Below are 26747 nucleotides of genomic sequence, written 5' to 3'. Positions count from 1 at the left end.
AGCCAGGTTCACAATGGAAAAAATGTGTGGGCATCTTGGCTTGAGCGAAACGCATGGGGAGCAGACTTGCTGCTGCATGCAGGAACTACCAACAGAGAAAGCAAGGCCTTGGGGAGCAGAAACTTGACAGGGACAAGGCAAAGGATGTCTTTGCCCTTACTTGCACATCTTACAGGTGGAATTCCCCCAGCTGAATTTAGCTGGATAAGGGTTGCTACACTGAGGGAAAGGCTGAGCAGCAAATCCAGTCTTTTGAAGAGTCAGCGGTATTCAGAACTCCAGAATGGAGCCATCACTTGCAAGGCTGTCTTGTGCACACTGAAGTGCTCTTTCATGAGTGAAAGTTCACAGCAAGGATGGGAAATCCCTGCCCTTTCAAAGGAGATGAGAGTTCAGCAGAGTGATGGCACATGTAGCTACAACCAGACAGGCACTTCATCATAGAAACAACCTAAAAGCTCTTCAGAGCCTGCACACACTGAAGAACTTTATGGGAAGCTTGGAACAGGTAAAAGTGCTCATTTGCTGCTTGTGGACTGACATTCCAAATCTCAAAATATTCACCCTGTGTATGACTCCCAAGAGAGAGACAGTTGGGAGAAGCGTACAAGGTGGTTGTGGGGAATGGCTCTCCAGACATGCTGTGGGCAGCATCTGGACATGGAAAAACATATCAGGAAACCTAGTAAGCAGGAATCACTCACCAGAGTTGCAATGTGGATAAGAGCTTGGTATGCTAAGCCTTGCAACCTGCACTGTGCATTCCTGGTCCCAAGGAAGAGTGGGAACTCCACAGAGATCTGGAGGATGCTCAGTGTGTGAACCTAGAGCAGCATTCAGATGGAGATTCAACTGTAACAGAGCTCTTGCTGGGAGGGAGCAGGTGGAGACATTTTTGTCGCGTCCACATGCTTTATCCCTGGAGTCAGAGCTGTGGGAGAGCAGGAGGCTCAGTCCTTGTGCTGGCAGATGTCTTAGGGAGCATGGCCCACATAGGTTGATCTGTTGTTGCAAAAAAGGGAGGGCTGTGAGGGCCAGCTGTACATTGAGAGTGAAAGAAGAGAGGAAACTTTCCTGCTCTGGAAACACCCAATGTAGAGAGCTGGCCTGGGAGCAGCCAAAGGTCTCATCACCTTGCTCCAACCAACAGTGTGGGCTGATGTAGTCTATGTGATTGCAGTGAGCATTGAGAGGACTTTTGGATTTTTCCTCTCCTCTTCAGGCAGCTGGGTTATAAAGAAACTGGGGGAAGAGGAATCAGAGAAAGATATGGCTGGGTTTGCTCTACTGGACTCCAATGGTGCTTCTGTCCTGGCATTGCCGTGTATGCTGGACGCATTTTGCTCTTCCAGCTTCTCCAGCTCTTTATGCACTGTGTTTGACCCCTGCTGGCAAGTGCATATTTATATTGGCAAATGAGTCCATCTACCAGATAAAGGGCCTCTAATGAGGCAAGCAGGCAAAGTTATGGAGGGTTAAAGGGTTGCTGCCACGTGCTGTCCACGTACATGTTAATTTCGTGTCCTCTTTGATGCTTCAGTTATGGATCAGGCTAATATGTCTGGTCCTTCAGGCCAGGATACTCCCACACTTGATATGCAGCAGGAGGGAGTGCTTGGTGCTATTGGTATTACCTCCAACCTAGGGCAAGCATGAATTAATCCACAATCCTCATGAACAGGGAGCAAGGCACCTTTTCCCTTTCACTGAACTCAGGAAGCAGACGTTGCTGCACCAGGCCCTGGGGAGCCCGGAGCTGGGATGACGACTCACAGGTAATCACGGATGGGCTGTGAGTCATTCCTGCCCTGGAAACCGACCAGCTTCTGCTCATCAGCTACCACTGCAAGAGCTGCAGCTCCAGTTACAAGTGAGTGGTTTCGCTGCCTGCTGGTTGCTGTCCATCCAGTTGGAAGTCACCAGTACACCTCTTCCACAGGTGGGTGGTACAAGTGCTTTGGAGCAAAATATGATGCTTGGCTTTGAAGGAGAAAGGCTGTGAGGTTTATGCATTGCACAGCTGCAGCTCCACCCCTCACTGAAGCAGGTGCACTGCCAACTGCAGTCTTCAGCCTCAGCTCTTCAGCTCTCAGATCTGGGAGAACTGGGGCTCTTTGGTTGCTCTTCCCATTTGCATGCAATTCCCTCTAATTCCTGATCCTCTCCCTGTGACAGGTAATTTGCCTAGCCAACAGGAGCTCAGGAAGAGCCATGCAGCCTGGGATTTCCCCACATTTCACACCAATGAGTCCTGACTGGTACGAGTTGAGATGTAGGAGCAATAAGGAGGCAACACACAAGGATGAAAGTGGCTTCTCCTGAAACAGAAGAAGTGTTCAGCACAGGGTCCAGCACAAGGAAGCAACACTACCATGCTGGGCTCGGGTAGAGCATCTCATGGTGCTGTGCTGTGTAGCCAGTCACTAGGGAGTCCTCTCCCATGGAGGTCATGCTGCTCCTTTGGTGGGGACAGCTGTAACTGAGCAGTTGTAGCATGACCAAAGAGCTTGCAAGGACCAACATTGTGGTGCTGACGAAAACTGAGGGACTCCAGAGGGAAACAAGAGAGGACTTGCAGCAAAGCTGACTCTGCAAGGCCAAGTTGGGCAACTGCAGTTTAGATCAGTTATAGATCTAGAGGCCCTCAAGTGAGGCAGGAGACAGAGGAAGCTTCCCTCTCCTGCCAGCTCATCCATATTTGGAGGTGTGGGTGAAGGCTGCTCCCTGCCTGGGGGCTCAGGCGCCAACAAATTGGGCCATTTAGTCTAGTACAGAGGAAGTTTGGCACAGCACTCTTCTTCTCAGGTTTTTGGGGGTTTTGGGTAACTTTGGGGGAGAAGGTATTAATTTTTACCCCCAGATAAAAAAGTTTCAGCTTTGTCTTAAAGCAAGCTCCTGCACAGTACAGAAAAACAATTCATGTCCCTCCAGAACAGGTGTTGCGGGCAACTCTCCCTACCTCGGACAGTGCTGAGCTGGTTTTATGGCTCTGGCTAGGAACATCTTTGGACTATTGAAAGCTGCATCTCTCTTATTAAAGTCTGAGGACTAAATAAAGGCACTTCTTCCTTACCACCTATCCACAGGGAGGAGAAAACCCTGGTGCAAGCAGCTGTTGCTCCCTACTGTGGCGAGGTGGGTACTGGGGCTTGGTTGTCCTTCCAGGCAGCTCCTCAGGGATATGAGGGAGCAGCAGCAATGCCTCACAGTGGGGGAGAGCACTGCAACAAGGCAGGCTTAGGGGATTTGGGGGGCATGAAGACCATCTCAGGCTCCAGCACAGGGAGGATGGATTTATAAGCATGTGTAAGCCTCAACTCCGGCCCACCAACATTCTTTCCCCAAGGGAGTGCATACAGCTTCCCCTAAGAAGCATGGAGGGAAATACCCTTCAGGAACTGCCCAGAGTTCATACATGGAATTCAGACCACCAGTCTTGTGATTTCTGGAGATCTGATTCATGCTTTTTGAACGTGTGGGTTTGGCAATCCTGTGCTTACACTTACAGCCATTTCCCAACCCCTTATTTTCCCCAGAGGTATTCTTATTTTTCTTTTTTTTTTAACTCTTGTACATATGAAATAAAGTGCTTGGGGGTTAGGGGAGTTGTTACTGATAGTAAAACTCATCTATTAAATTCACAGAGAGTTGCTCACTAAATAACACCAAAAAAAAAAAAAATCCCCTACAATTTTATAGTCTAAACCAATCACAGCAGGTTGGAGCGACTCCTTATGGCTTCAGCTTTGCCTTGGGGCAGGATATACTCGGCAAGGGTTTTTCTCCCCAAGCAGCAGCAGGAAAATGCTGTCCCCCCACTAGTGCAGCCATGCTGGGGGTGGCAGACAAGCCCTGTACCATTGTGATGGATGTGATCTATCTGTCCCCACACGTTTTTGTGGGAAAGGTGAGATCCTGTCCCCCCCAGCTGCTCTGGGGAGGGAGGTCTGGTTACACGCAGGCACATAAGCCCCTAGGAGAGCATCTAAGGGCCTTTCCTGGGGTCATGAAAATAGGATGGTTTTGCTCTGGGAGATTTAATGTGAGAGTTTTGGGGCCACATTAATTTGGACCAGCAAAAATTCAATTTTTTCCTCCCATATATTTCTTTTGTGCAGTCATAGAAAGGACTGTATCTTTATCACTGTAGATATCAACCAGAGGCATAAGTAATACCGTAGCTCAAAGAAACAGTATTAATTATCCAAGCCCTGTGCTGAGCACCATTTGTATTCCCTCACACAGCCTGCTGCTGGCACAGTAGAAGGCAAAACCATGAACCCATGGGAGTGGAGACTGTTTTCCATTTTCTCTGAGAGCTCTCTGCCCATTTGAAGACAGAGCAGAATCAGAAGCAAAAGGAAGAGATAGAATGTTTGCAAAGTGCCACCTCCAAAGCTGCCCCACATGCTTCAAGGTGTTACAAGATGTGACCTTTCAGTTGGTTTAGGATTCACAGCTAATTTCAGGAAAAGGTCTTGTTGTGGTAAATCTTAGGAAAGTAAAATATAGTGCTGTCCTTGGTCTACATTGCCTCAAGCAATGGGCCATGGACACCCACAGAGGGTGGCACACTGGGAAAAGGAACTACCAAAAAATAGATGGAGGGAAATTCCCAGTGCAGGGTTTCAGCTGCTGAGAAGTGAGTGCTTCCTTCTCATGGCATTCTCCGTGATGCCGCAGAAGCCTAACACCAGCAAGTTTTTATTGGCATCACAGCAAAGCCCAACTTGAACGAGACATCAGAAACAGCTTAATAGCCTAAAAGCACTGCAGCTGCCTGGAACAGCGTGCCTGCTTTCTGCAGGAGGTGCACACAGGAATTTAGGGAAGGAAAACTGCTCCACCCCCGCTGTCCTTCCCTGGGGAGAGGGGAACCTGCTTCTCTGACACCTTGGTAAGACAGAAATGTCAGGACTGACACTGCCTACTCTTCAACAAAGGTAATGGAAGATAAAGTAACTGAGCCCTCTTTTAGCAATGTTCAAATTGATTTAATGTCTTGGCATGCCCACAAGGACCCCAAGTGCTCACAATTCCAGCCTGGACAACTGCACAATTTTTTTTTTTTTTTGCAATAAAGCTTTGTGAGCTCTCAGCTCAGACAAGGGGCAGCTGAGGAGTTGCTTGTGCAGGAGATGTCTCCAAAGGAACACAATCAAAGCAGCAAATGAAGAAGGCTGAGAAGCGATGGTAGCCATCCAAGGGAAACAAATTATTTGAGGGTTTGGGAGGAGAATCAGAGCAACCATGGAAGCTGAAGAGGAAGGCAGGCTTTTGGGCACAGCAGAAGTGCCCAACAGTTTTGAAAGATGAAGATGGAAGCACCTGGTGTGGTCCATTTCACTTTGGTTTTGCCTAAGCATAAAAGTTCAAGTCAGGCTGGAGGGTGCCTGGGTGAAGCAGACAGTTCCCTACCAGTTCAGAATTCACAGAATCATCATAGTGGAGTAGAGGGGCTGAATCACCTTCCTTGATCTTCTGACCATGCTGCTTTTGATGCTGCCCAGGACACAGCTCGTTTTCCAGGCTGCAAATACATATTGCCTGCACATGTCCAGCCTCTCACCCACCAGCATGCCCAAGTCCTTCTCAGCAGTGCTGCTCTCAGTGACTTCTTCCCCCTTCTGTACTCATGTCCGGGGGTGCCCCGACCCAACTGCAGCACTTGCACCTGGTCTTGTTAAACCTCATGAGGTTTCCATGAGCCTACTTCTTGAGTTTGTCCAGGTCCCTCTGGATAGCATCCTTCAGGTGTGTCAACTGCACCAATCAGCTTGGTGTCATCTGCAAACTTGCTGAAAGTGCACTGGATCCTTCTGTTTGTGTCATTAATGAAGATATTAACACCAGTCCCAATACAGACCCCTGAGGGACACCACTTGTCACTCACATCCTTCAGGGCTCAGAGCCACTGACCACTATCCTCCAGACATGATCATCCAATCAATTTCTTATCAATCCAACAGTTCATCCATCAAATTGGATGGACTGTTCTCTCTCTAATTAGAAGAGGATGTTGTAGGATATTGTGTCAAAGGCTTTACAGATATGCAGTTAGATGACATCTGCAGGCTTTCCCTTGTTCACTGATGTACTCATTCCATCCTGGCAGGCCACTGGGCTGGTCAGACAGGACTTGCCCTTGGGGAAGCCATGCTGGCTGTCCTGAATCATGTCCCTGTCCTTAGCACAGATTCTGGGAGGATCTGTTCCATGATCCTCCCGGGCATGAAGAGAAGGTTGGCAGGTCAGTAGATCCCAGGGTCCTCTTTTAAAGATGGGTACAATGTTTCCTTTTTTCCAATCACCTAGGTCTTTAGTTGATGGCATGACTTCCCAAATATCACAGAGAGTGGCGTGACACTTCAGCCAATTCCCTCAGACTCTGGGAGGCCTCACATTGGGTCCCAAAGACTTATATGCATTCAGATTCCTCAGGTGGTCATCCTTACGCAGTGGAAAACACTTTGCTCCCTGAGTCCCCATCATGTTGTCCATCCACTTGAGAGATCTGGAAGAGAGGTTGCCATTAAAGAGTGAAGCCAAAAATTGTTAAGTACCTCAGCCTTGTCCTCATCTGCTGTCACCACTATCCCAGCATTGTTTATTAGTGGGTGTATTGGGTTGATGTGGCCAGAAATGTGTATTCTATCACCATCTATTGAATCTGGGTGGGGTAGTGATTTCCTTCTCTCTGTGGCACATACTATCTGCTAATGGGCCATCTTTAAGACAAAGTAAGGCAGTCATCTTTATCTTTTCCACAACCCATCCTCCCTCCAGGAAGATATCATCTGCTGCTGGGCCATTCAGTCTCACTGTATGACTGATAAAATCACATCATCCCACTGGGAGATGCTCCAGCCAGGGGATGAGCCAAGCCTTTCCTACCTAGATAAAAACTGAGATTTTGGACAGCACGATACCTTCTTCCCAATGGATTCCAGAGGAAAACCGGACCTTTCCACATCATCCCTGGACCTTCAGAGGAAAACAGCACCTTCTACAGGAGCACTGCTTCAGCTGAACCACACCTGCCACTGCAGGGGGACTGCAGCCACCATTTAATGGGACTGCAGCCAACACCCTGACTGACAGGGTGTCAGGTTGTATTCTGATTCTGTCAGTGTTTTGGGATTGTTCTTTGTAATACTGTATTTCTATTTTAATTTTCCTAGTAAAGAACTGTTATTCCTAATTCCCATATCTTTGCCTGCGAGCCCCTTAATTTCAAAATTATAATAATAATTTGGAGGAAGGGGATTTACATTCTCCATTTCAAAGAGAAGCATCTGCCTTTATTGGCAGACACTTGTCCTTCAAACCAGGACAGTGGGCTACACCTCATTCTTTCAAAACATCATTCCCAGGGCTTAAAACACTGAGAAAAGGCAGTGGCCAGGAAGAACAGTAAGGGAAGGCAGGCAATGATACAGCAGGTTTGTACAAGACATGAGCAGGGGGAAAGATGGAAAACTAAGGCAGCTGTGGAAGTAAAGAACTGTTGGGAAGGAGATCCAACACCACAGAAAACATGTGGAGGCAACAAGAGTGGGAAAGAGGCGCAGGGCCACCGCATCTTGGTCAGACACGCCTGGGGATGTTTGTTCCAAGAGCCAGGGAGTGTTTGTGCTGCATCCCGATGTGAGGAGCTCGAGCCCCTTTTGTACGGCTTACTGCCCGCGGTGCAGACTGGTGCTCAAGGAGAGACGTGCCTGAGGAGGCTGGTCCATGTCACGGGCACAGGGAATCCTGGTTCAGCCTGGGCTCACGGCCCCCACCCGGCCTCCCACCCGCCTCCGGCCCACGGCCGCGGGCGCCCCTCGGGCCGGGCCGGGCCGGGCCGGGCAGAGCAGGGCAGGCCCGGCCGCCCTGGGGCAGCAGGGCGGTGCTGGCGCCTCTGGGCCCGGAGCCAAGCAGCAGCTTTCTCAAGGCTGCCTCCGCCAGCGCAGCCTCTCCGCCCTTCCCGGGCTGGTCCCCGCGCAGGAGCTGCCGGCGGGTCAGCGCCATCGCCCGCCTTCCATCGCGCCTGTGCACCCACCCTGCCCCAACCCTGGGCCCATTCGGCTTCTCCCTCGTGGCAGTGCCGCCCAAAGCGAGTGACAGCTAAACAAGCATTTTAAACCTCTTCTCGATCCTGCCTTTAAATCATCCGTGTGTTTCTGAGGGAGGGCAAACAATCGCCAAAAGAGGCAGCACCCTACCCCTTCCATTCATCGGGGAGTGGGTGGCACCTCCCTGGATTTTTCGGCTCCCCCGCTCCCAGACTTGGCTCAGGACTGCGGAAAGTGGAGCCTGTTAAGGAGAAAAAAGCCTGAAAAAGCAGACGTCTAGCTCAGGAGGCGGAGGAGCCTCACCCAGGTACAGGGAGGTCTGCAAGAATCGGGTCTCTGCAAAATTTCCATCCCTATAAAGTTTTTACTTGATCAGGACTAGAGGAGGAAAAAAAAAAAAAAAAAAAAGAAAGAAAGAAAAATAAGGCTTCTGACTCATTCTCTTCCCAAGACTGCCCTAGCCCAGGGCATTTTCCCTGCCTTGGGAAGTGTTGCAAAATTTGAGCTTGCCCTGGAGGTATCTCTCACTAATTACTGGATATCCTGGTTTTGTGTAAGGACATAGGCAGGACCTTCCCACAGGTTCTTCACTGCATGGGAAAAAAAAAAAAAAAAACAACAGAACTTGAAACGCTGATTTCTGTTTCAGCATCCCAGCAGACTGCTGTGAAGGGCTGATTGCACACTTGAGGGGATCTTTTTCTGGAGCCATCCTCCCCAGCTCTGGGGCATCACTCACCAACAACTTCTAAGAAGTGTGGAATTTCAAAGGCAAAAACAAGCTTATTTTTAATATTTGCCCTCCGTACCTGAAGTTTGGGTCACTTTCAATTTTTTTTTCCCCTGTAATAAGGAAGGCTAAAGCTTTCAAATTAGAAGCAAAGACTGAGAGCTGTGTGAGATGAGGTCTCTTTGAGTTCGCACCACCCGCCAGTCGGTCTGCAAAGGGCTGAGGGATGGGTTGGTGAAATTCAGGGTGCAGAAAATTACAGACCTGGCCCTGCCTGACAAGAGGTAGCACAAGCCTGATTGCCACCTCAGCTTGATGCAAGGCAGATGCTCACATGGGCTATAAGCCTCCTGATGTTTATTCACATCAGTAAAGGAAAACTGCTTCAGCTAGGACATGTTGAGTAGCCCTCGCTGTATTTACACATCTCCTGGTATGTCTATATGTAGCTACACATCTGCTTTCTCCAGCCTCTTCTTTCAGCGTCGGGCCACAGATTCCCATGCACAACATGTGGCCCACAATAGCTCAGTTCTGTGCTGGTGATAGTACTTGCTACTCCTTCAAAGAGAGATGAGCTGATAATGGAGGGGTTTTCCAAATTTTAAGAGATATGAAGTTAAAAATTAGAATTGCATTGAGCGGGAAGCAACAACATAAGGATTTCTTCCCCAGTAAGTCTGCTTCTTTAAATATACAGCCTGCACATACTCACCTACTTTGTTTCTAGGAAGGTCCTTTTCTGTCTTTTCTCTAAAAGAAAGCCTCTACCAGAATGCATGCAAATGTATCACTGAAGCTCCTGAAGAGAGGAGCAAGCTCTGTTTTCGATCCTCTGCATGCATTCTCCTTTTCCTACCCTTCCTTCTTGAGACTTCCCACTGATCAGCTCTTCAAGGGAGTCTTTATTCTCTGCTCAATTTTGTACAAAGGTATCAAAGGATTTTAACACATTAAAACTTGAAACCTCTTAAAGAAAGAAGATAATTTATCTCCTTCCTCCCTCTCTCCTTGTTGCTGGAGTTTCACACCTGGGAGCTGTTATAACTCAGTCTTTACATTAAGTAGAGTATTTTCTTTTCAGAAGTTACTCAGCCATCCTTATACACACAGAGTACATGTATATTCACACATAATTATTTGAAAAAAATACTTCCATCTTGCCTTTCAGGTTCTAAGAACAAAAATAAGAAACACCTTAAAATAACTGTAAATAAGAAACCCTGTCACGCTAAACACTTCAAAGTGGAAGAGCAAATATCTCAAGAAGCTTGGGGAGCTACACCTAATTATGAATTAGCTCTCAAAAACAGATACAGATGATCTTGTCAGATAATTTTTCATTTCAAATAGATTTAAAAATACTATTCCCTATGATCTGGTAGAGACAGTGACTGCTTACTGATAACTGCAGAGCAGTTATCAAACAAAGGCAGTGAAGTGGCAGTGTGGCATGCCAAGCTGCTAAGATGGACTTTGTGCCTTAGCAGTCCCTATGCAGAAGACCCCCACCTTTGCTCCCTCCCAGCAGGGTGCAGCCCCACGGGAGGTAGTCTTTCAGTGACACTGCAAACAGGCAGAACTCTGTGTAACACGTACTGGTCACACTCTGGGGCCTCAGTGTGGGTCCTGACACCCCTCAGTGTCCACCTGAGTCACACAAAACAAGCTCTGTACCCTTTGCTAGTTCTGAGACAGACACAGGCAGACAATGAGACGTGGAAGAGCTGTGGGACAGTGAGATAGGGCTGGGGAAGAGAATGGATGACCATCTCTGACACGGTGTCCAGCAGGAACATTGAATGACTCTGCCAGCAAAACATCCCTTGGAAGATGGGAGTTACGTACTGCTATAAGGACCTTGTAGAAAACCCTTGAATGAAATAGGACTAAATGGTGGAAGTTTTGGCCACTATAAAACACCAAATTCCTGCAAGGATCTTCCTGGCATGGAAAGTAACAGCCTTAGGGCTGTGGGCTGACCTGTGCCATCTCCTTCCACTCCAAAATAACCATTAAAGTCCAGGATGAACACCCTCCTTTTGCCCCCTTCTTCACAGCAAAAGAATCCTTTCAAAACCAGGCTCGCTGGAGGGAACTGTGAAGCAGGGGCTCATGAGGAGAGGCTGGGTAGCAAAGTTATCAGCTAACATGCCAGAATAGCTACAGAGAGCAGGCAGTGAGTGACCAGCTCGTTAGAGTTACAAAGCCAAATGGGGTGCTTTTCTAGGTTACAGAAGGCCTGCACCAAGTGAAACACTGACATTGTGGGTGAAAAACCAGACAGGTCTGGTGTGCTGTGCTCTTCAGTCTTGGTACTCAGCTTTGCACCCCTCAAAGGAGTAAAGCCTACACTGCATAGTGTAATTATTTCCAGAGCTACAGCCATGGCACCTGTGATAACAATGGCTGCATCCAGCTTTCAGAGCATGTGCAGACATGGTGTGCTCTCTGCACAGGCAAGTGTGCAGCGCTTGGCCTCACAAACCCAGCAGCCCTCATTTGAAAAGCTGCTGGGAACAAGCCTGTTTCACCAAGTCCAATCATTTGGACTGTCTGCCCCTTCAGGACATCCTCACTTGCTTTAGTCTTTCTCTCTTCAGCCCAGTGATTACAAATGAAGAGGAAAGCAAAGAACAGAGCCAAGAGATGAACCTGGAGAACAGCTGACAGCACTTTTGCTCAGCACAGTGCACTCACATGGCAGGACACAGGTGCCTACAAAGAGAGGGGGCCTAGAACAACTTGATGCAAACAGTAGCCTTAAGCTACTTGTGTCAAAGTGTCCAAGAGAGTGCAATGGCTTTGAGGAATCATCCAGCAATGTCTCCCGATCCCCTGCTACCTTCCTCATTAAACCTCGAACGAAGCTGCAGGGTGTGTTAGTGCACTCCAGCTAGGCTTTCCCATGGGGAGAAGGGAAAAGCTGGAGTCAAAGGCAGTGCAAAGGGCTGGATTCAGTGCTAAGGCTTGAAAATGGCAATAAAAGGAAAATCAGCAGTTGGAGGGGAAACAGTACAAGCCCCCTTTTGTCACCAAGTAACAGACAAAATTTGGCATAGAATGCTGCTCAGATATAGTAAAAAGTAAAAACAGCTTCACCCTCCCCTCCTCCCCCAGCTGTATACCTTTTTCTCTGAAGGTTGAGCACTTCAGTGGCAGGGATAGTTGCCCAGCCAGCTCAGTGCATCAGAGACAGCCACTAGGCTAGCAGGCCAGCTGGAAAGCAGGAAGTGCCTGGAGCAAGCTTTAGAGCCCTCCCAGCACCAGTGGCACAGACAGTTCCCCTAGGTTCCCAGGCTTGAACATGAGCACACTGAGAATTAAAAGGTAAAGGGAGCATGGTAGCAGGTTTTGTCCTCATCACCTTATGACTAGGATTTCAGTATTCCCAAAAGGGGCAGGAAGAGCATGGAAGTAAACCCTGGTGATCTCTCCTATAATTCCTGATGTGGCTGATCCAAGTTCAGGCTGTCTCCTAAATGCCACTTTAGAGGATACTTTTCTCAGAAGCAAAGCTGAGCTCAAATGGGAGGCAGGATGAACCCTTGGCAAGGGGACAAGCATTTTCAGTTTTTTGCACCAAGGACAAAGCTGTCCCTGTCTGAAATTAGGCCTAAAGACTTGCTGAAAAACCTTTTTGAAACATCTGCTACTCCTTACAGTGTAAAATTTTTGAATTTGAGAGGTCTTTTGGGAGTGGGGTGGGCCTGGACATGACACATGGGGGAAGAGGGAGCACACAAGGAGAATCTACTGGTGAAAGACAACTTGCTCTAGCAGCAATAAAACCATGTGATCTGCATCATAGGCAGGCCATAAAAACACCTGAATCATCCATAATCCTTTAGATATATCTATTTATCAATTATTTCCTCCAACATATTTCACTTCAGTATTGCACTGGTTTCAAGAGAAAGAGGCAGGCCAATATGCAGAGGCTCTTTGTGGTTCTCCAGCCCACACTTAATTAATTGTGAGTTGCTTTAACAATAATTAAGGACAGTGCTTCCACAGCACATTGCTGAGATCTGACACAGTTCATGCTTTTGCTTCCCAGAACGTGTGCAAAGCTCTCACCTTGCCCAGCTGTTAACAAAACCCCCACAACCCAGTCTCTGTGCTGACTCAGAGAAGGAAATCAGACAGGAGACATTGCTTTTTCTCCCTGCCCACCTCTCCCCTTTCCAGCAATCCTATTCTCTGTCACCTACTTCTGTTTAAAACCCCTTCAAACAGAGGTGTTCATAGTTAGTATGAACAATTAATTCATAGTTAATATGTCACGTGAGGAAACTGTGCCAGCTCCTGCGATGGGCACACAGCTGGGGCTCACTCTCCCACTCACACCATTGGTCACAGTGCTGACAGCTTCAGATGCTGAACTTCTCACGCCAGGAAACAAAGGTACCAATTAATTATTTTTAATAAAATAATTGCTTTAATGCAGTATTTAAAATAATTTTTAACATCTGATCAATAACAGTACACAAATATGGAAAATGCTGCACTTTACATAAAAAGTAAAGCTAAGCATTTAATTATACAAAACAATTTTACCCAATGCCTTCAATATCTTGCAAACTATAGTTTCGTCAAAGTACTGCTTTTCTTATATATATATGCTATATATACATATATAAATTATTTACAGCATTCATTTACTAGATTTGTTTACTACTGTTCCAACAAAAACCAACATAACCGATTCACAGCTCTGTGAATTTGGTAACCATCTGCAGTGGTTCTGCCAGTGCAGAATAGTTGTGTGAATAGTTGCTTCAAGTTTTGAAGCAGCATGCCAAGTAACCATAGGAAGCTTGTTCTTTCAAAGAAAAAGAATTCAGCAGGAAGCCATTCAATAGTCGGTTAGAGCATGGTGCTAGTAATGTTCTGTGTTCGATCCCTGTGCAGGCTGTTCACTTAAGAGTTGGACTTGATGATCCCTGAGGGGTCCCTTCCAACTCAGGATATTCTGTGATTCCGTGAATGCAGTCAATCCTGGGAAACAGCCATGCTATACAGCGCTGTGTCATGGAAGGCAACATGTCTGGAGGCTGGGGAGAAGGGTGACCCACAGGGCTCTCCTTCCACCACAAGGCAGTCTTTACCAGCAAGTAGGCAATATTTGAATCTGTTCTAAGAGTCTTTATAATCCAGAGTCCTCCTCCCTGAATGGAAACAAAGCAACTGTCTAAATACTTTCTATTTGAGAAGCTTCCCTGTTATACCACATGAAAGTATTCAAACAATATTCTAAAGCAGTGAATACTATTCTTTGCAAACATTGCTCCTCTTCAGTTCCAGAGTTTCAATGCATCTCAACTCTTCCCTTTTTTTGTAGTCAGGTTTTGTTAATATCTTTCTGCATCTATGCTCAAGTTCAATGCTATTTTTTATATCCCCAAAATAAACTATTTTTTCTGTTTACCCTCCACTTTTAGAATCTTTTACTCCTTGTATTTTTAGTAACTCCAAATTTCCCATGACCATCCAAGTATGCCCTAACTACACTGTGTGATGTACTTCAATCACAAGAATGACTGATTTTTCCTCCTTCCCTCAGTCACTTTCTCACAGGAAAGGCTGAGGGAAATTGAGGCAAAGTGTGGGGTAGAAAGGGCCCCTCATTCCTTTCGCTTGGTACTTAAATCTCCACAAATGAGCATCCAGTAATAATTCTAAACCCAGAAAACTTCAGAAGCTGTTGAGTCAGACAGGCAATACATTAGCATGTTTACTGACTGCTGGGTCATGATTAAATACAGTTGCCATGCTATGCTGTGTCATTATAGTGATACCTGTTTCCCTAAATAAGATTGGGTTGGAGGTGGCAGTACACATAGAACAGATATTGCAGACTCTGGAGTACTGAAGCAAGTGACATACATAAACTAGGGACACTTATCAAGCCCTCAGAGCTTGTAAGACAGTTAAATGCAAGCAGATAGGTGCTCATGTATGCAGCTCAGTGTTTTCACTGGTTTACAGACTGATTTAAGCCAACTATTATTAAAAACCTTACAGGTGCTAAGTTAGGTATTTAATAAAAATGTTTATCTGTAAACAAGAGTTATCCTTACAACGGATTGTTTTCCAGAAACTGGAATTTCAAGACAGTGCAACAATGCTCCAGTGTTTTCTTTGGCAGTAGACAGCATGGTGAAATGCAAGATTCAAATCACTTCAGAAGAGCACGGTACAAGTGTAGAGAATGCTTCATCTCCCTCTCTTGTTCCATGCAGAATATCAAGTCCCTGAGACAGACACGGGTTACTCTTGGACAGTGCATCTGCTTCGTAAGGCTAAAACCTGATGATCCAGCAATTCCATTGCCGTTCAAACCCTAAATGGGGGAGAGAAGAAGAAAAAACCCATCAGACATCAGAATTTTATGTAAATAGAAGTTTTAACTAAACTGGTTGGATTATACTGCCTACTTGTATAAAAGTAGCCCATTGATATTCAGCTTTCCATGTTGAAAACCAACAATCCAAAAATCCTTGCACATTAGATACTGAAAAAGACAAAGCAAGCACTTTCCAGCTGATGGCTTATTTCAGTCAAAGCAACCACAAAGTTCTTTCTTCCTTTGAAATTATACTAATACGGTAATATAAATGACTGCCATTTCACTGAAGTCTGCTAAACACACTTGCACTGAGAAAGGATTAGCCAGCTATAAAGAAGGTACTAACACAGTACCTATGCAGAGTCCCAGGTTGTGCACAGATCTTACTACTGCTTGCTCCAGAGGTTTCCCCTCTTCATGAGGAAAACTGTCACTGTGAATGCACCTTAGCTTTGGAACATGGCCAGGAGAAACTCTGATTCCAGCCATGTTCTGTCCTTTAAGGGGGCAACAAATATTCAGTGAAAGCATCCAGATATTCAGAACACTGTATCTGAGCCCATCCATCTCAGTCAGCTGCCTTGCTTGGTTATGAAAATACAAATGGTAGGAGATGATGATATTTAGTAGTTTTGCATTCAAGCTACTGGAACGAGCAACCCCCATGCTTTCCAAAATGCCCCAAGATTTATTATAAGGGGTGGGGAAGAGGAAGATTACCATGAGCTGCACAATAGACTGGCTACTTATCTTGGAGCCAATCTGTGCTGCACAGCCAGTCTCTTATCACTACTGGAGGGTTCTTGGTAATGAATGTAATTTGTACAAATACGAGTGCTCAGTCTCTGTAACTTCAGCAAGGCAATGCCTGCCAGCATCAACACCACTTGGAGATGGTGTTGCTTGGATGCAGTGTTAACTATATCAATTCTTACCCTAACACTCTCTGCAAGACTTCTGCAAAATGACTTTGCCCACTTTGCTTAGAGAAATCTGTTTAAACCCTCCATTTATTAGAAATGACTACCAGAGCTGGACTACATGTAGCAGCAAATGCTACTGCTGCTAGGGTGGAAGCATTGGAATTTATTAAAAATATAAAGAGATTCACCAGAGAGCACATGCTAGCCACAGAAAATCCAGGGCACACTGCAGAAATGGAAGCTGTATTTTTTACAAGCAGCACGCAGGGTATTCAGCACCATTTCATTTGCTTTACAGTCAATGCTATTAAACACTATGAAATGCCATCATTCGAAACTTTCAGTTTGTTAAATGGCTCGGAACAAATGCGTGCGTGGGGAAGACTGCTGGCCACATTGCACAGAGGGCACTGCTGTCCTGGTAAGACACAAAAGGGTCACAGTTCAAGTTTGTCATATGACAACCCTGAAGGACCCAGGGAAAAGATAGCTCTGCAATGCAGCTGCCAGCACGGGTTGAAAAGGAGGTCAGTCCAACAGGATGCAGCAGAAGGCCCGAGGCAATGTTATAAATGAAACAAACCCCAAGGGTTTTCAGTAACCCAACAGCAATGTCCTTTATAATTCAAAAAACTTTATTGAGGTGAAAGTATTTTCTCTCTAAATAAGTCATTAGACTAGAAGTCTTACCTTTAAAAAGACACCAAACAAAGCCACCTCAGTCCTGTTCATTCTTACAAAAGGGAGACAGACAGCACAATCCTCCAGCCCGCTTTGGAAGCTGTTGTAGCTGCAAGATGCTACATCAGGGCAGAAGCACCAAGCTGCCCGAGTTTGAGACAGAGTTATGGATTTGTTGATTCTTAAATTCTTACCCATCATGCCCAGTGCAGAGCGATATAATGCTGTAATACCACATCCAAAGTCAAAGCTTATCCTGGGGCCTAGTTTACTAACACAGCCATTCACAGTTCTAAGTTTCCCATAGCATCACTCTGGCTTATCAAAGCTACCGAGCACAGCATTTCAGGGGCAACTCTTTGGCAACCAACAGCTCCTACCACAAGTTAAAACAAAATGTCCTTCTCTCAAAGTACACGATGGTTTAAAATTAAAGAAGCCAATAGACAGCCTAGGTCATTCCAGTCCAGACAGGGACATGCTGGGGAGCCCACTTTTAAGTGAATTTATACAGTGCTGAGCACTACCTCTCCTTAGCTACTGTCTTCCACAGTTGCGTTCAAACACTGGTTTTTCCTGGCTTTGTTTTGGAACTTGGATCAAGCAGTGGTCCAAGATCTGCACATCACAGACACTTTTGTTAAGGTCCAAGACTTTACTTAAGAAATGCCCAACTCTGAGTCCCAAGCTGACACAAGGGACACTTTAGGGGAGGATCCTCTGCTGCTCCACTTGAGCAAATTCCTATCAGAGATCAACCTTGTCTGGCCCTAGGCAACAGTCAATAATCCTCTCCTTTAGATCTCACATACCCCTTCCTCAAAAGCACAAAGCTTTTGAGACCTGAAAAACACCAGCCCATTCCTTGCTTCCAGACATGTCTATTATGCTCCTCCCATTCAGGGAGCAGCCACTTGTGTCTTGCTGTTTTGGGGGATTCTTCACTGTCAGTCTTCAGCATATCCCAAGACAGCTTTGTCTGTCTCTAGGGGAAAAGTGCTGCCTATTTCATCCAGGTCATAGACAAGTACAAAGATAAGCAAATAGAAAATGCATCCCTGTGGAATCATTTCTAGCAAAGGGTACTGCAATCAGCCTGCATCCCCCTTCTGCAACATCTAATTATTAGTGCTTTAACTAGCAACTTCTTTTATTTTCCTCTTTTTTTTTTTGTTACCTTGAAGTTCCTGCCTTTCAGTAAACCCTCACCACCCTGCCTTCCTTCCAAAAGGAAAATGACACACAGACATACAGCCCAGGAGGGCCAACTACCAGTGTAGGTTCTACCAGTCAGCCTGGGTATCACAGCTGACAGGCCCTGTTTGTAAGCCAGGTAAGGCACTACAGCAGTGTAACTGCACCATTGTAAACCACCCTTCCCAGTACTGAGACCACAGCTAGCTTAAATTGAGCCCCAGGAGGTCACAACAGCAGCAGTCCTGCTTTGAACTATCATCAGAACTGAGCCAAATCAGCACCTTTTCCACAGCAGCACACTGTCAGTCACCCCTAAAGCCTTTCATGCACACCTGACAGAGATCAATTACACTCACTGGTCCTGGCAGCAGAACACATTGTGGTGCTCCTGCTGTAGTGCCAAGCTGTTGAACAGCCAGTTTCGTTCAGAGGTTGCTCTGGAAACCTGTTTAAAGATCTCTAGAGCTCTCTCCAGTGGCTGGATGGAGAATTAAATACCAATTCTCTGAAAAGGCAAGAGTGAAGTTAATACAGAGCCATCACTACCACCTTATTTCTTGTCTGCGAGGTATCTGCAACTTGGCATCTGCAAGTCTGGATCATGGATACAAGGATTTCAAAACTGCCCAGAGCTGTTCTACAGGCCCTGACACAAAGCTCAGAGAGGTCTGCAGACACCTTCCTCCCCACCAAGTTCCATTCAGGTTCAGTGAGCTGCTCCTCATGGAGTACATGCTCTCTTCCCAAATTCAATGACTTCACACCAACCAAAATTCAAAGTTTTAAACTCTTGGGAGGGAGACACTTTAAGGGAGAAAAGTGTTCAGTCAAATGTTAAAAAGTCAAGCCAAGTGTTCTCATTTCAAATTTTGGTGTGGCATAAACATATCACAGTTCCAGAGCCAAGATCTCAAGAGAGCAAACTGTGATTGCAGCTCTGCTGCACATTACAAAAATACTACCAGCAGAAGGAAGCAAAGTTATGAGACAGTTTTCAATGACATCTCCAAATGCTGAAAAATGACAGCTGTGTGCAGCAGAGATGTTGCTGAAAGGTGGTAAGAGCTAGAATTGATGCATCCAGGTTCAACCCCCATCTCTGTCACGTGTGGTCACACTGAGATCAGTGATATGTAGTGTATGCTGTACTTGGTTTCCCAGCTGTAAAACACTGAACACATTCCTGTCTCATAGGAGGAAACAAGGGTTAAAGAACCATTAACACATTGTGTTCAAGCACTTACCTGAGTCTCCTTCAGCAGCCAGGGAGGAAGAAACAGACCCTGTCAAAATTGTGACATTTTTGCTCATACACACAAGTGTCTAATCTAGGCCAGAGAAAACAAAGTGAAAGAAGTTGATAGCAGTTTGGTGGCAAGCCAGACTACTGATGCTGCCTATTCTAACAAACCTCAGTCTGACAGAAATACTCCCACATTCACAACACTAAAATATTACATGACTCAGTATTTATATGATTCTTTTTTTTAAATAAAGTTGGTTGTGTTAGGTTGGGGATTTTATTTGTTTTTTTAACCTTCTAGACCATTAACAGTAGCTCAAGCCAATGGCTGAAAGACTCAGATCTCTATATCCAGACTTCTTGTGCAGCTGAAAACAAACTTGTATTTATGATGTTATCTGCAACCTACAAAAAAGCCTCAGAGAGCTGTCAGATCTATATAATAGAAAACTCCATTCAATTACAGATTTGTCTTCAGATTTCATTGCAACATTCCTACAAGTCCTTTCAAATGTAGGCAACAGCATGTTTTACATATTGAAACAAATTACTGTGAATGCAATGTCAGTTTATTCACTATTATGCCCAAGATTCATGTACGCATGTCACTTCGTATGGGTACATCAGATGCTTAATCTGTACCTGGAGGTAATGAATCCTATACAAATATGTCATGTTAGTTAACAGACAATTATTAAGCTGAAATTTCCTGGCTCTTTGCCACATCATTTTAAGCAATGTATTGTCAACTAAATTATAAATCTCTTGACCCTTCACATGTCATCAACATTTGTGCATTACCAATATGTTCAGCCTAAAGCTACAATGCAATTAGTCATTTAAATTGCAGATATCTTTCACATATAAAAAGAATTAAGTTCATCTCTAACACGGAGAAGGCACGATATGGGCCAATGAACTGTATTTCTGAAGTGTGTGAATGGCAGTTGAGAATATTTTCGCCTATTTACACGGGAAAAAAATTCAGATCAAGTGTATGGCCTAGACTGACAGGCGCCAGGAAGTTCAGCACAGAAACTGAAACTCTTCAGCTGACAGAGCTGTGCTTTGTTAGGTCTTGAAACAGATAACTAAGATGCTGAAGACATTTTATAATTGCAGTAACTTAGGTCCCTTCTTCCCCAAAGGTATGACTATATCATAGACACTTCAGTTGTCCAAGAGCTCAAATAAGAAACCAGAAATTGAAATCAAGAGTCTGCATACATTAAGCATATGCAAAGTAGGAAAAACCTCACCCTCCAGTATCACTTAATAACTGTGGGCTGAGGGAAGGGGTGACAGAGAGAGAAAGAGACACAGAGAAAGTGAGAAAAACCACTGAAGTGTAGAAAGAGATTTTGTAGCCTGGTTATGAACAGCTACTTATATGTAAGTAGTAGCCCAATTTGAAGTGATTGCTTTTAAATTAATTTTATGCAGCTTCTAAGAAAATACTGTAGCAGACTACCATGCACCCATGCCAAAGATCAGGCAGTGGCCTCATTCCACAGGGAGCTATCATTTGCTACAGAGCCAATTCATGCCTTTAAATTCACACTTGGACACAGTCACCAATACTGAAGCTGATGAATTGTGTAAGGGTGTTCCCTCATCAGAAGAGCTTATGCCAAAAAGTGGCAGTAGCTTCTACAGTTACCACTTACAAGACCATATACCCTTTCTGGGAATAAAAAGCCATTGGATTGTCACACACCAGGAAAAACAAATCATGTCTCTTCCCCAGTCACTTGGAAGAGTTGGGTTTACTTCCACTCTGCAGAAATAACTTGTTGCTCAAAGGCTTAGTTCCTCTTCAGTTAACTTAAAGGACATTTCCAAAGCTTAAACAAGCACCATGTACAGAAAATGTTTAATCAACATGCATACCAGCATCCCAAAGTTGTAAAGTAAGAAGGGTAAGTTTAAGTTCTGCTAACAATGATCAGATGTGGAAGACACAAGAGAAGATTACAAGCTCATTTCCTCCACCCACAGTCAATATTAAAAATGGCACAATGACCACTGTGGTAAACAAGCCATTTCTCCCGTTTTTGCTTGCCAAACTTCTTTGCAGAAGGAGAATGCAAGTGTGGATTGCTCTATTATGTGCACAACCCTGGAAGTATCACATTATTTTAAGTATGTTGGCCAGGGCTAGGAGCCTGACAGAAAGGAAGTACTGGAATGGCCCTGCACTGAATCAGCTGCAGGATGTACTTATGTAGCAACTACTTGCAATAGCTTGAGTTTCCACAGCAAAGCCAGACTACCTGTGACAAGGCAAGACCCACACTTACTAGCAGAGCAGCCAGTCTTGGCAGGGGACAGAACAGACACAATCAGTATCTATAGGGAGGAATCTCCTTTGCCATTGAATCTGGCAAAAAGAAAGAAAAGACACGAGATGTACACCCCTGAATCAGTCAGTGGAACCAACCTGGAAGAAAACAAGTGAAGAACCCAGCACCAATAGCACTTTGGGGTGGGAGAGACTGCATCACTACTATGTACTTAATGTGTTGTTATGGAGCCAGGAAAGTAATGCAAAGCAAGTAGTCTACCCCAAAAATTACACGGAAATACAAGTATCCAAATAAATTTTCCTGTACAAAGTAGAAGACATTCCAGACCACTCACTTGACAACCATAAGTGTAACAACCAGTCTTCTGAGCCTACATCTGTAGACTTTTTTGCTCTCTGTTGCATGATTCTGCACAAATACACAGTTCATGGTTCTAGGTCAAAGATGACCTTGCACCCAAGACACCTCTGAATAGAAGAAAAGAAAGTTTAAGGACTCAGAACTGTGGTCTTCAAATTTCTAAGATTCCAGTTACAGTGGGAATGAGACAAAGCTGTTTCCAAAATGGCTTTGTCAACAGAAAAGCAGTAAAACTTAATAAAAAAAAAAAATCCTTGACTATTTATCAACATTGAAAACATTATGGGATGTGTTACCAATCAGAAAAAGCTATGAAACAGAACAAATAATTGGGAAAATCAGTCTGTGGTTTCAAGTTTACTTTTTTCTTATTTGTTTTAGAAGTGTCCTCCCTTCCCAAGATGAGTTAGTTTTCAGTTCTCCTGCCCTATTATTCATTACTGTTTACCACATGCCCTCAAACTAGGGGAGGAGGAGAGGTGGGTAACAAACTCACAAAAACACATATAAATCAAATCCAAAGGCCTCTCCCCTTCATTGTATCCAAAAGCATCCAGAGGGGTAAGAATGAGAGATGAAGATATTGCCACCTCTGGATTACAAGTAGTACCAATTAACACATTTTCACAATAGAGGGATTTTCTTACTAGGGCTTTCTCAAATTACTCTTTCTTAACAATACCATTCAAATGTTAAGTTGCAGTGAAGAAAACATGCAAAACTACCCAAACTAGTGTTTCCAACAAGAAAGGGAAAAGAATTCCCATTATACAAATGCCTTTTCTTTCTTTTATTTTTTTAATTGGGCCTAGAGCACTAGCCTTATTTTTTCATTCCATGATCATCATGGATTTGTCTCTACAGCTATTTCAACTTTAGAGATACATAAGCCATCATGGCAATATATAGATTATTCTTTTTATATTGCTTTTAGGTCCTAATTAGTTGACAGGCACTCCTGTGGACAAGAGCTTCTTTCGGTACTTGTTACACTACGAGGTGATGAGGCTGCTGGCAAGCAGACTTCAAGCTGGAAAGCACATGCTTGTGTCACCACATGCTCTAATTACCACATTAAAATGACCCATAATAGGTCTCCTGGAAAGACCAAGGAAAGCACAGTTTCAGACATCAAAATAAGATGAACGTGCAGGAACTATAGCGCTCAACTATCTCGGGAAAAAGACTCTTCAGAAGAGGAGCAAAGCCCGGTGCTGGAGCGTGCAGAACTAGAAAACCCGGGGCTGAAGAATCATCCCAGTTAAACACAGATGATCATTTGTGGATAAGTTAGGTCCCATGCTAAGTTAGATACCATGCTCCCTAAAATGATGGTGTGAGCCCTTCACATTTGCTGCAACAGTAGGCAGCACATCCAACCAACCCAGACTGCTGAACTGAACTTTCCCAGTACCCATTACGTTTTGGTACTGAATAAAGAAAGGCAAATATACGACAAATTTGCTTACAGAGTTTCACTTTTTTAATACATACTGTAACTGATTGTTTCTTCCCTGTCTGCCCAAATACCTTAGGGCTTTAGTTTGCCTCAATAATTGCTCAAAACAATTCCTTTCCTTTAATTAATGAAGTAGGCAACCATAAAAAGAAGCTGCACAGAGCTGACATGGCCATAGGAAACACAAACACTATACAAAGAACATTATCCAAAGAAAGTTGAAGTAGTAGTTAAAAATCTTAATCCAGTTAGCATCAGTGATTTCACTCAATAATGTTTAAATATCATTCATATTTAGGAATAATTTCTTCCATCACACCTGTCTACCAAGTTATTAGGCTTTAATAATAATAATAATAATTAATAATAAGTCACAGGAGTATTATGCACAGACTTACTTGCCATTGCACAGTTTAGAAGTTCTGGCATTTAAGATTATTTGAGAGTAAAGCTGTCTGTATTTCGTCTGTATTTGCAATTTGAAATGAGAAAGCATATCCTGCCTGTTTAAATTATTCTCAGACAGGTTGCCCAAAAAGATGATTTTAAAGATGCCCAAATGTGTATCAGCCTAAGGCCATATTGTACTTGCTTTCAGTTTCAAAGGCCTCCTTTCATCTCTGAAGAATGGAATGTTGTTTACTGCTCAGGATGTTTTGCCATGTTATCATGAATGTATTACAAATGTTCTGCTTCTTGAACTAGAGAGTGTTTGTCAAAACCCTTCTTAATTCTACATGAGAAGTCTTAAGCCTTTTATAAATCCTGCTCAGACATATTTGGACACTTAAAAACATTTAAATCTAAACATCCGTTTCAAGGATTGCTGTCCTGTGTAATTTCACAAAATAGAAAAAAAAATGTCTGCAGAGAAATGCACAAAGCCTAAGAGCTAGGCACTGGAATGTGAGCTTGCATGCAAGGAACAGAAATAGTTTCACTGTCAGAATTAGTTTCACCTACTGCCCTTACAAATCAGTCTAGTATGGCAACCTATATGAAAAGCTGCTTAAAGTACAGCAGGTAAATTTGTGACAATGGAGTATTATCAAGGTCTGTGGTCAGTTTTAGGCATGTCATGTCCACATTCTTTTGAAGTGGCAAAGTAAATAATGGATCACCAGCTTTCAACAGCAACACTGTTATCTGTCTCGCTTTGGCATAATCTCATGAAGCTTTTAATAAAGCAGACATACCACAGATGATGAGAAATAACTGAAAAGTACTTAACAGGCAGACTTGTTAAATATTCAGAAACAAATCCGGCAATAATTACAGAAAACCACTATGAAGAACAGGAATAGTTACCTGATAGAAGCTTGGGGGAAGACGAGAAAAGGATGGGGTAAACTTTTCTTGTGCTAGACTGATTTTTTCAAGTTTTTCCAGTGGTATTATAAAGAAAAAAAATACCATACATTTAGCTTCATGTGAAAGTGCATTAAAAAACTTCAAAGAAGAGAAGAAAAGCTTCTCAAAAGATGTGAACGCTGCTTTCTGCAGCTTGTTTAGAGACAGATTGCTTCCCTTCACTTGTGGTTAACAGGGAGTATTCAAAGGCCTAATTCTGTATTCATGTCATGGAAAAAACAAGTTAAAAATTCACTGAAACAAGTCTATTTCACCTGCTTAGTGAGGCCTCTTGTCACAGTCCAGATGAAGAAAAAAACTACAGGACAGATCCCACCACTATCTCAGTTACATTGCAAATAACTGAGGACAGGGTCCTCCCAGACTCTACTATGCAAAAATGACAGAGTATTTTCAATCCTACCATTTATTTAACCTTCCCAGACAACAAGAATGAAAAAGACTTAAGGTTCATCAGACAGGACAACTTTACCACCACTGCCTCCACACAAGAGTTACTTTCCAGACTCCTGCTCACTGTGATTGTATCAGGTCAACCACCCTGACATATATTGAGGCTTTTGTGATAAAGGGGCAAAACTGCCAGTAACACTAATTTCTCCCATCTCCAGCAAAGATTATGACCTCTGACAGAAGTAGCCAGTCTCCTCAGAAAGGACTTCTGCAGCCACAAAAGCTTCCCAGGTACTGGGAGCAGTTACTTTTCAGGACATTAAGAGAATTGCCCAGAAAGGATTTGTTAAAAGCACTTTCAATATTCAATGTGAGCGATAGAAGACGATCTGGCTCATGCAGGAAGTAAACAGTCTTACTGTCATATTTACTGCTTTTTTGGGAGAGCCTAGCCAAGGTGAACTCACAGAGTATTTGAGAAGTGTGCCTATGCACTGTTCATGGATAAATATCCACAGTCAAATGTCAAACCAAGAGCCATTTCAAAAGCCATCTAAACCAGGCACTGTGAGTTCAGCTAAGGGGCCATGACAACTACCTGCAGTGGAAGGCCACCACAGCTTAGTTACCCTCCACTACAGATGGGAAATTCTCTGAGTCATCATTTCATTCAGTCCTTTACACACAGAGCTCTTATGCACAGTCTTTCCTTTAACACACAATTACACACTCCCATCAAATTTACCAGAAACAATCCTTTCAAGCACCTAAGAGACAAACTAGCTTTCTTACAGAATGCAACAAATTATTTTGTGTGAGGAAATTCTCATTTCTTCCTACAGGGAAAGATAAATATAGCTCAGTATGAAGATGGAACACCATTCAAGTCGTTGCAAGCCACGTCTGTACCTCGAGCCCAGATCCAACATTTGATGAATCCAATGGTCTTTTCTTCCTTGGCCCAATGGCTGCCAAAGCTGTGAGGTTGGCTTCTCTTTGTTGCATCTGTGCTAATTCCAACTGTTGCATCTAATTGAAAAAGAAAACATCTACATTAATTATGATACACATTATGTTAAAGGTTCTCTTTGTAACAGTGTCAGACAGATCTGTAACTCCTACAGAAATGATGTGGTTCATCTTTCCCATCTTTGTGCTCCCTTTTGACAAATTCAGTACTCATGCTTGGAGCCCTATGGACAACACTGTGTAAGTAACACCTTTCATGGAGACTACACTGTAGTATCAATGCAGCCTTAACACAAGCCTTGCAGGTGCTTCCTTACCTCATAAGGTTTGTTGTTTCTAGATAACAGAAAATCTTGGTTTATGAAGCTGGATTAGTAATAAAAATTGAAGTTACCATGTTATGTGACCTGGGTTTATTCTTATTAAAAAATCTCAATTCCTGACTGCACAAGAAAGATACCAAATTTCCTCTATCACCCAAACCCAGCACTTAATATTGCTATTGTGAAACATTATACTACCCAATTTAAGTGATGCTGCTAGTTGACTGCTAGTCTTTCTTTTCCCAGTACATATTTGAATGTTCAGGAGCATCTGAAGCAAGGTAGAAATACACTGAATATTTCTTTTCCCTCACCCCCAAAACTGTTGAACACTAAGAAATCATTAAAAACGACCTTCACTTGGCTTAGGTAAACTTGGGATG

At 44.0% G+C, this 26747-nt stretch overlaps 1 protein-coding gene across 2 annotated transcripts in view; it reads right to left on the bottom strand.

Annotated features, from left to right (window-relative positions):
• Positions 1-13195: 13195 nt before the first annotated feature.
• TAF4B (TATA-box binding protein associated factor 4b) overlaps positions 13196-26747 on the bottom strand; it is a 70611-nt gene continuing 57059 nt past the window's right edge. The window contains exons 14-16 of one of the 2 annotated variants that reach the window (XR_013773514.1): positions 25982-26101; positions 14871-15133; positions 13196-13958 (exon numbers count right to left, since the gene is read on the bottom strand). Coding sequence is in view for 1 of the 2 variants with exons in the window: in XM_079299355.1 (XP_079155481.1) it covers positions 14969-15133; positions 25982-26101 (285 nt within the window). In the remaining variant the exon portion in view is untranslated. Of the gene's footprint in view, positions 13959-14808; positions 15134-25981; positions 26102-26747 lie in introns of those variants that run through there. The other variant, XM_079299355.1, reaches the window with a different exon arrangement.

This window comes from Erithacus rubecula (genome assembly GCF_903797595.1).
Source record: "Erithacus rubecula genome assembly, chromosome: 3".
In the NCBI taxonomy this organism is placed as follows: Eukaryota; Metazoa; Chordata; class Aves; order Passeriformes; family Muscicapidae; genus Erithacus; species Erithacus rubecula.
The sequence above is the reverse complement of the archived record's forward strand: the minus strand, read 5'-3'. Positions and strand labels throughout refer to the sequence as shown.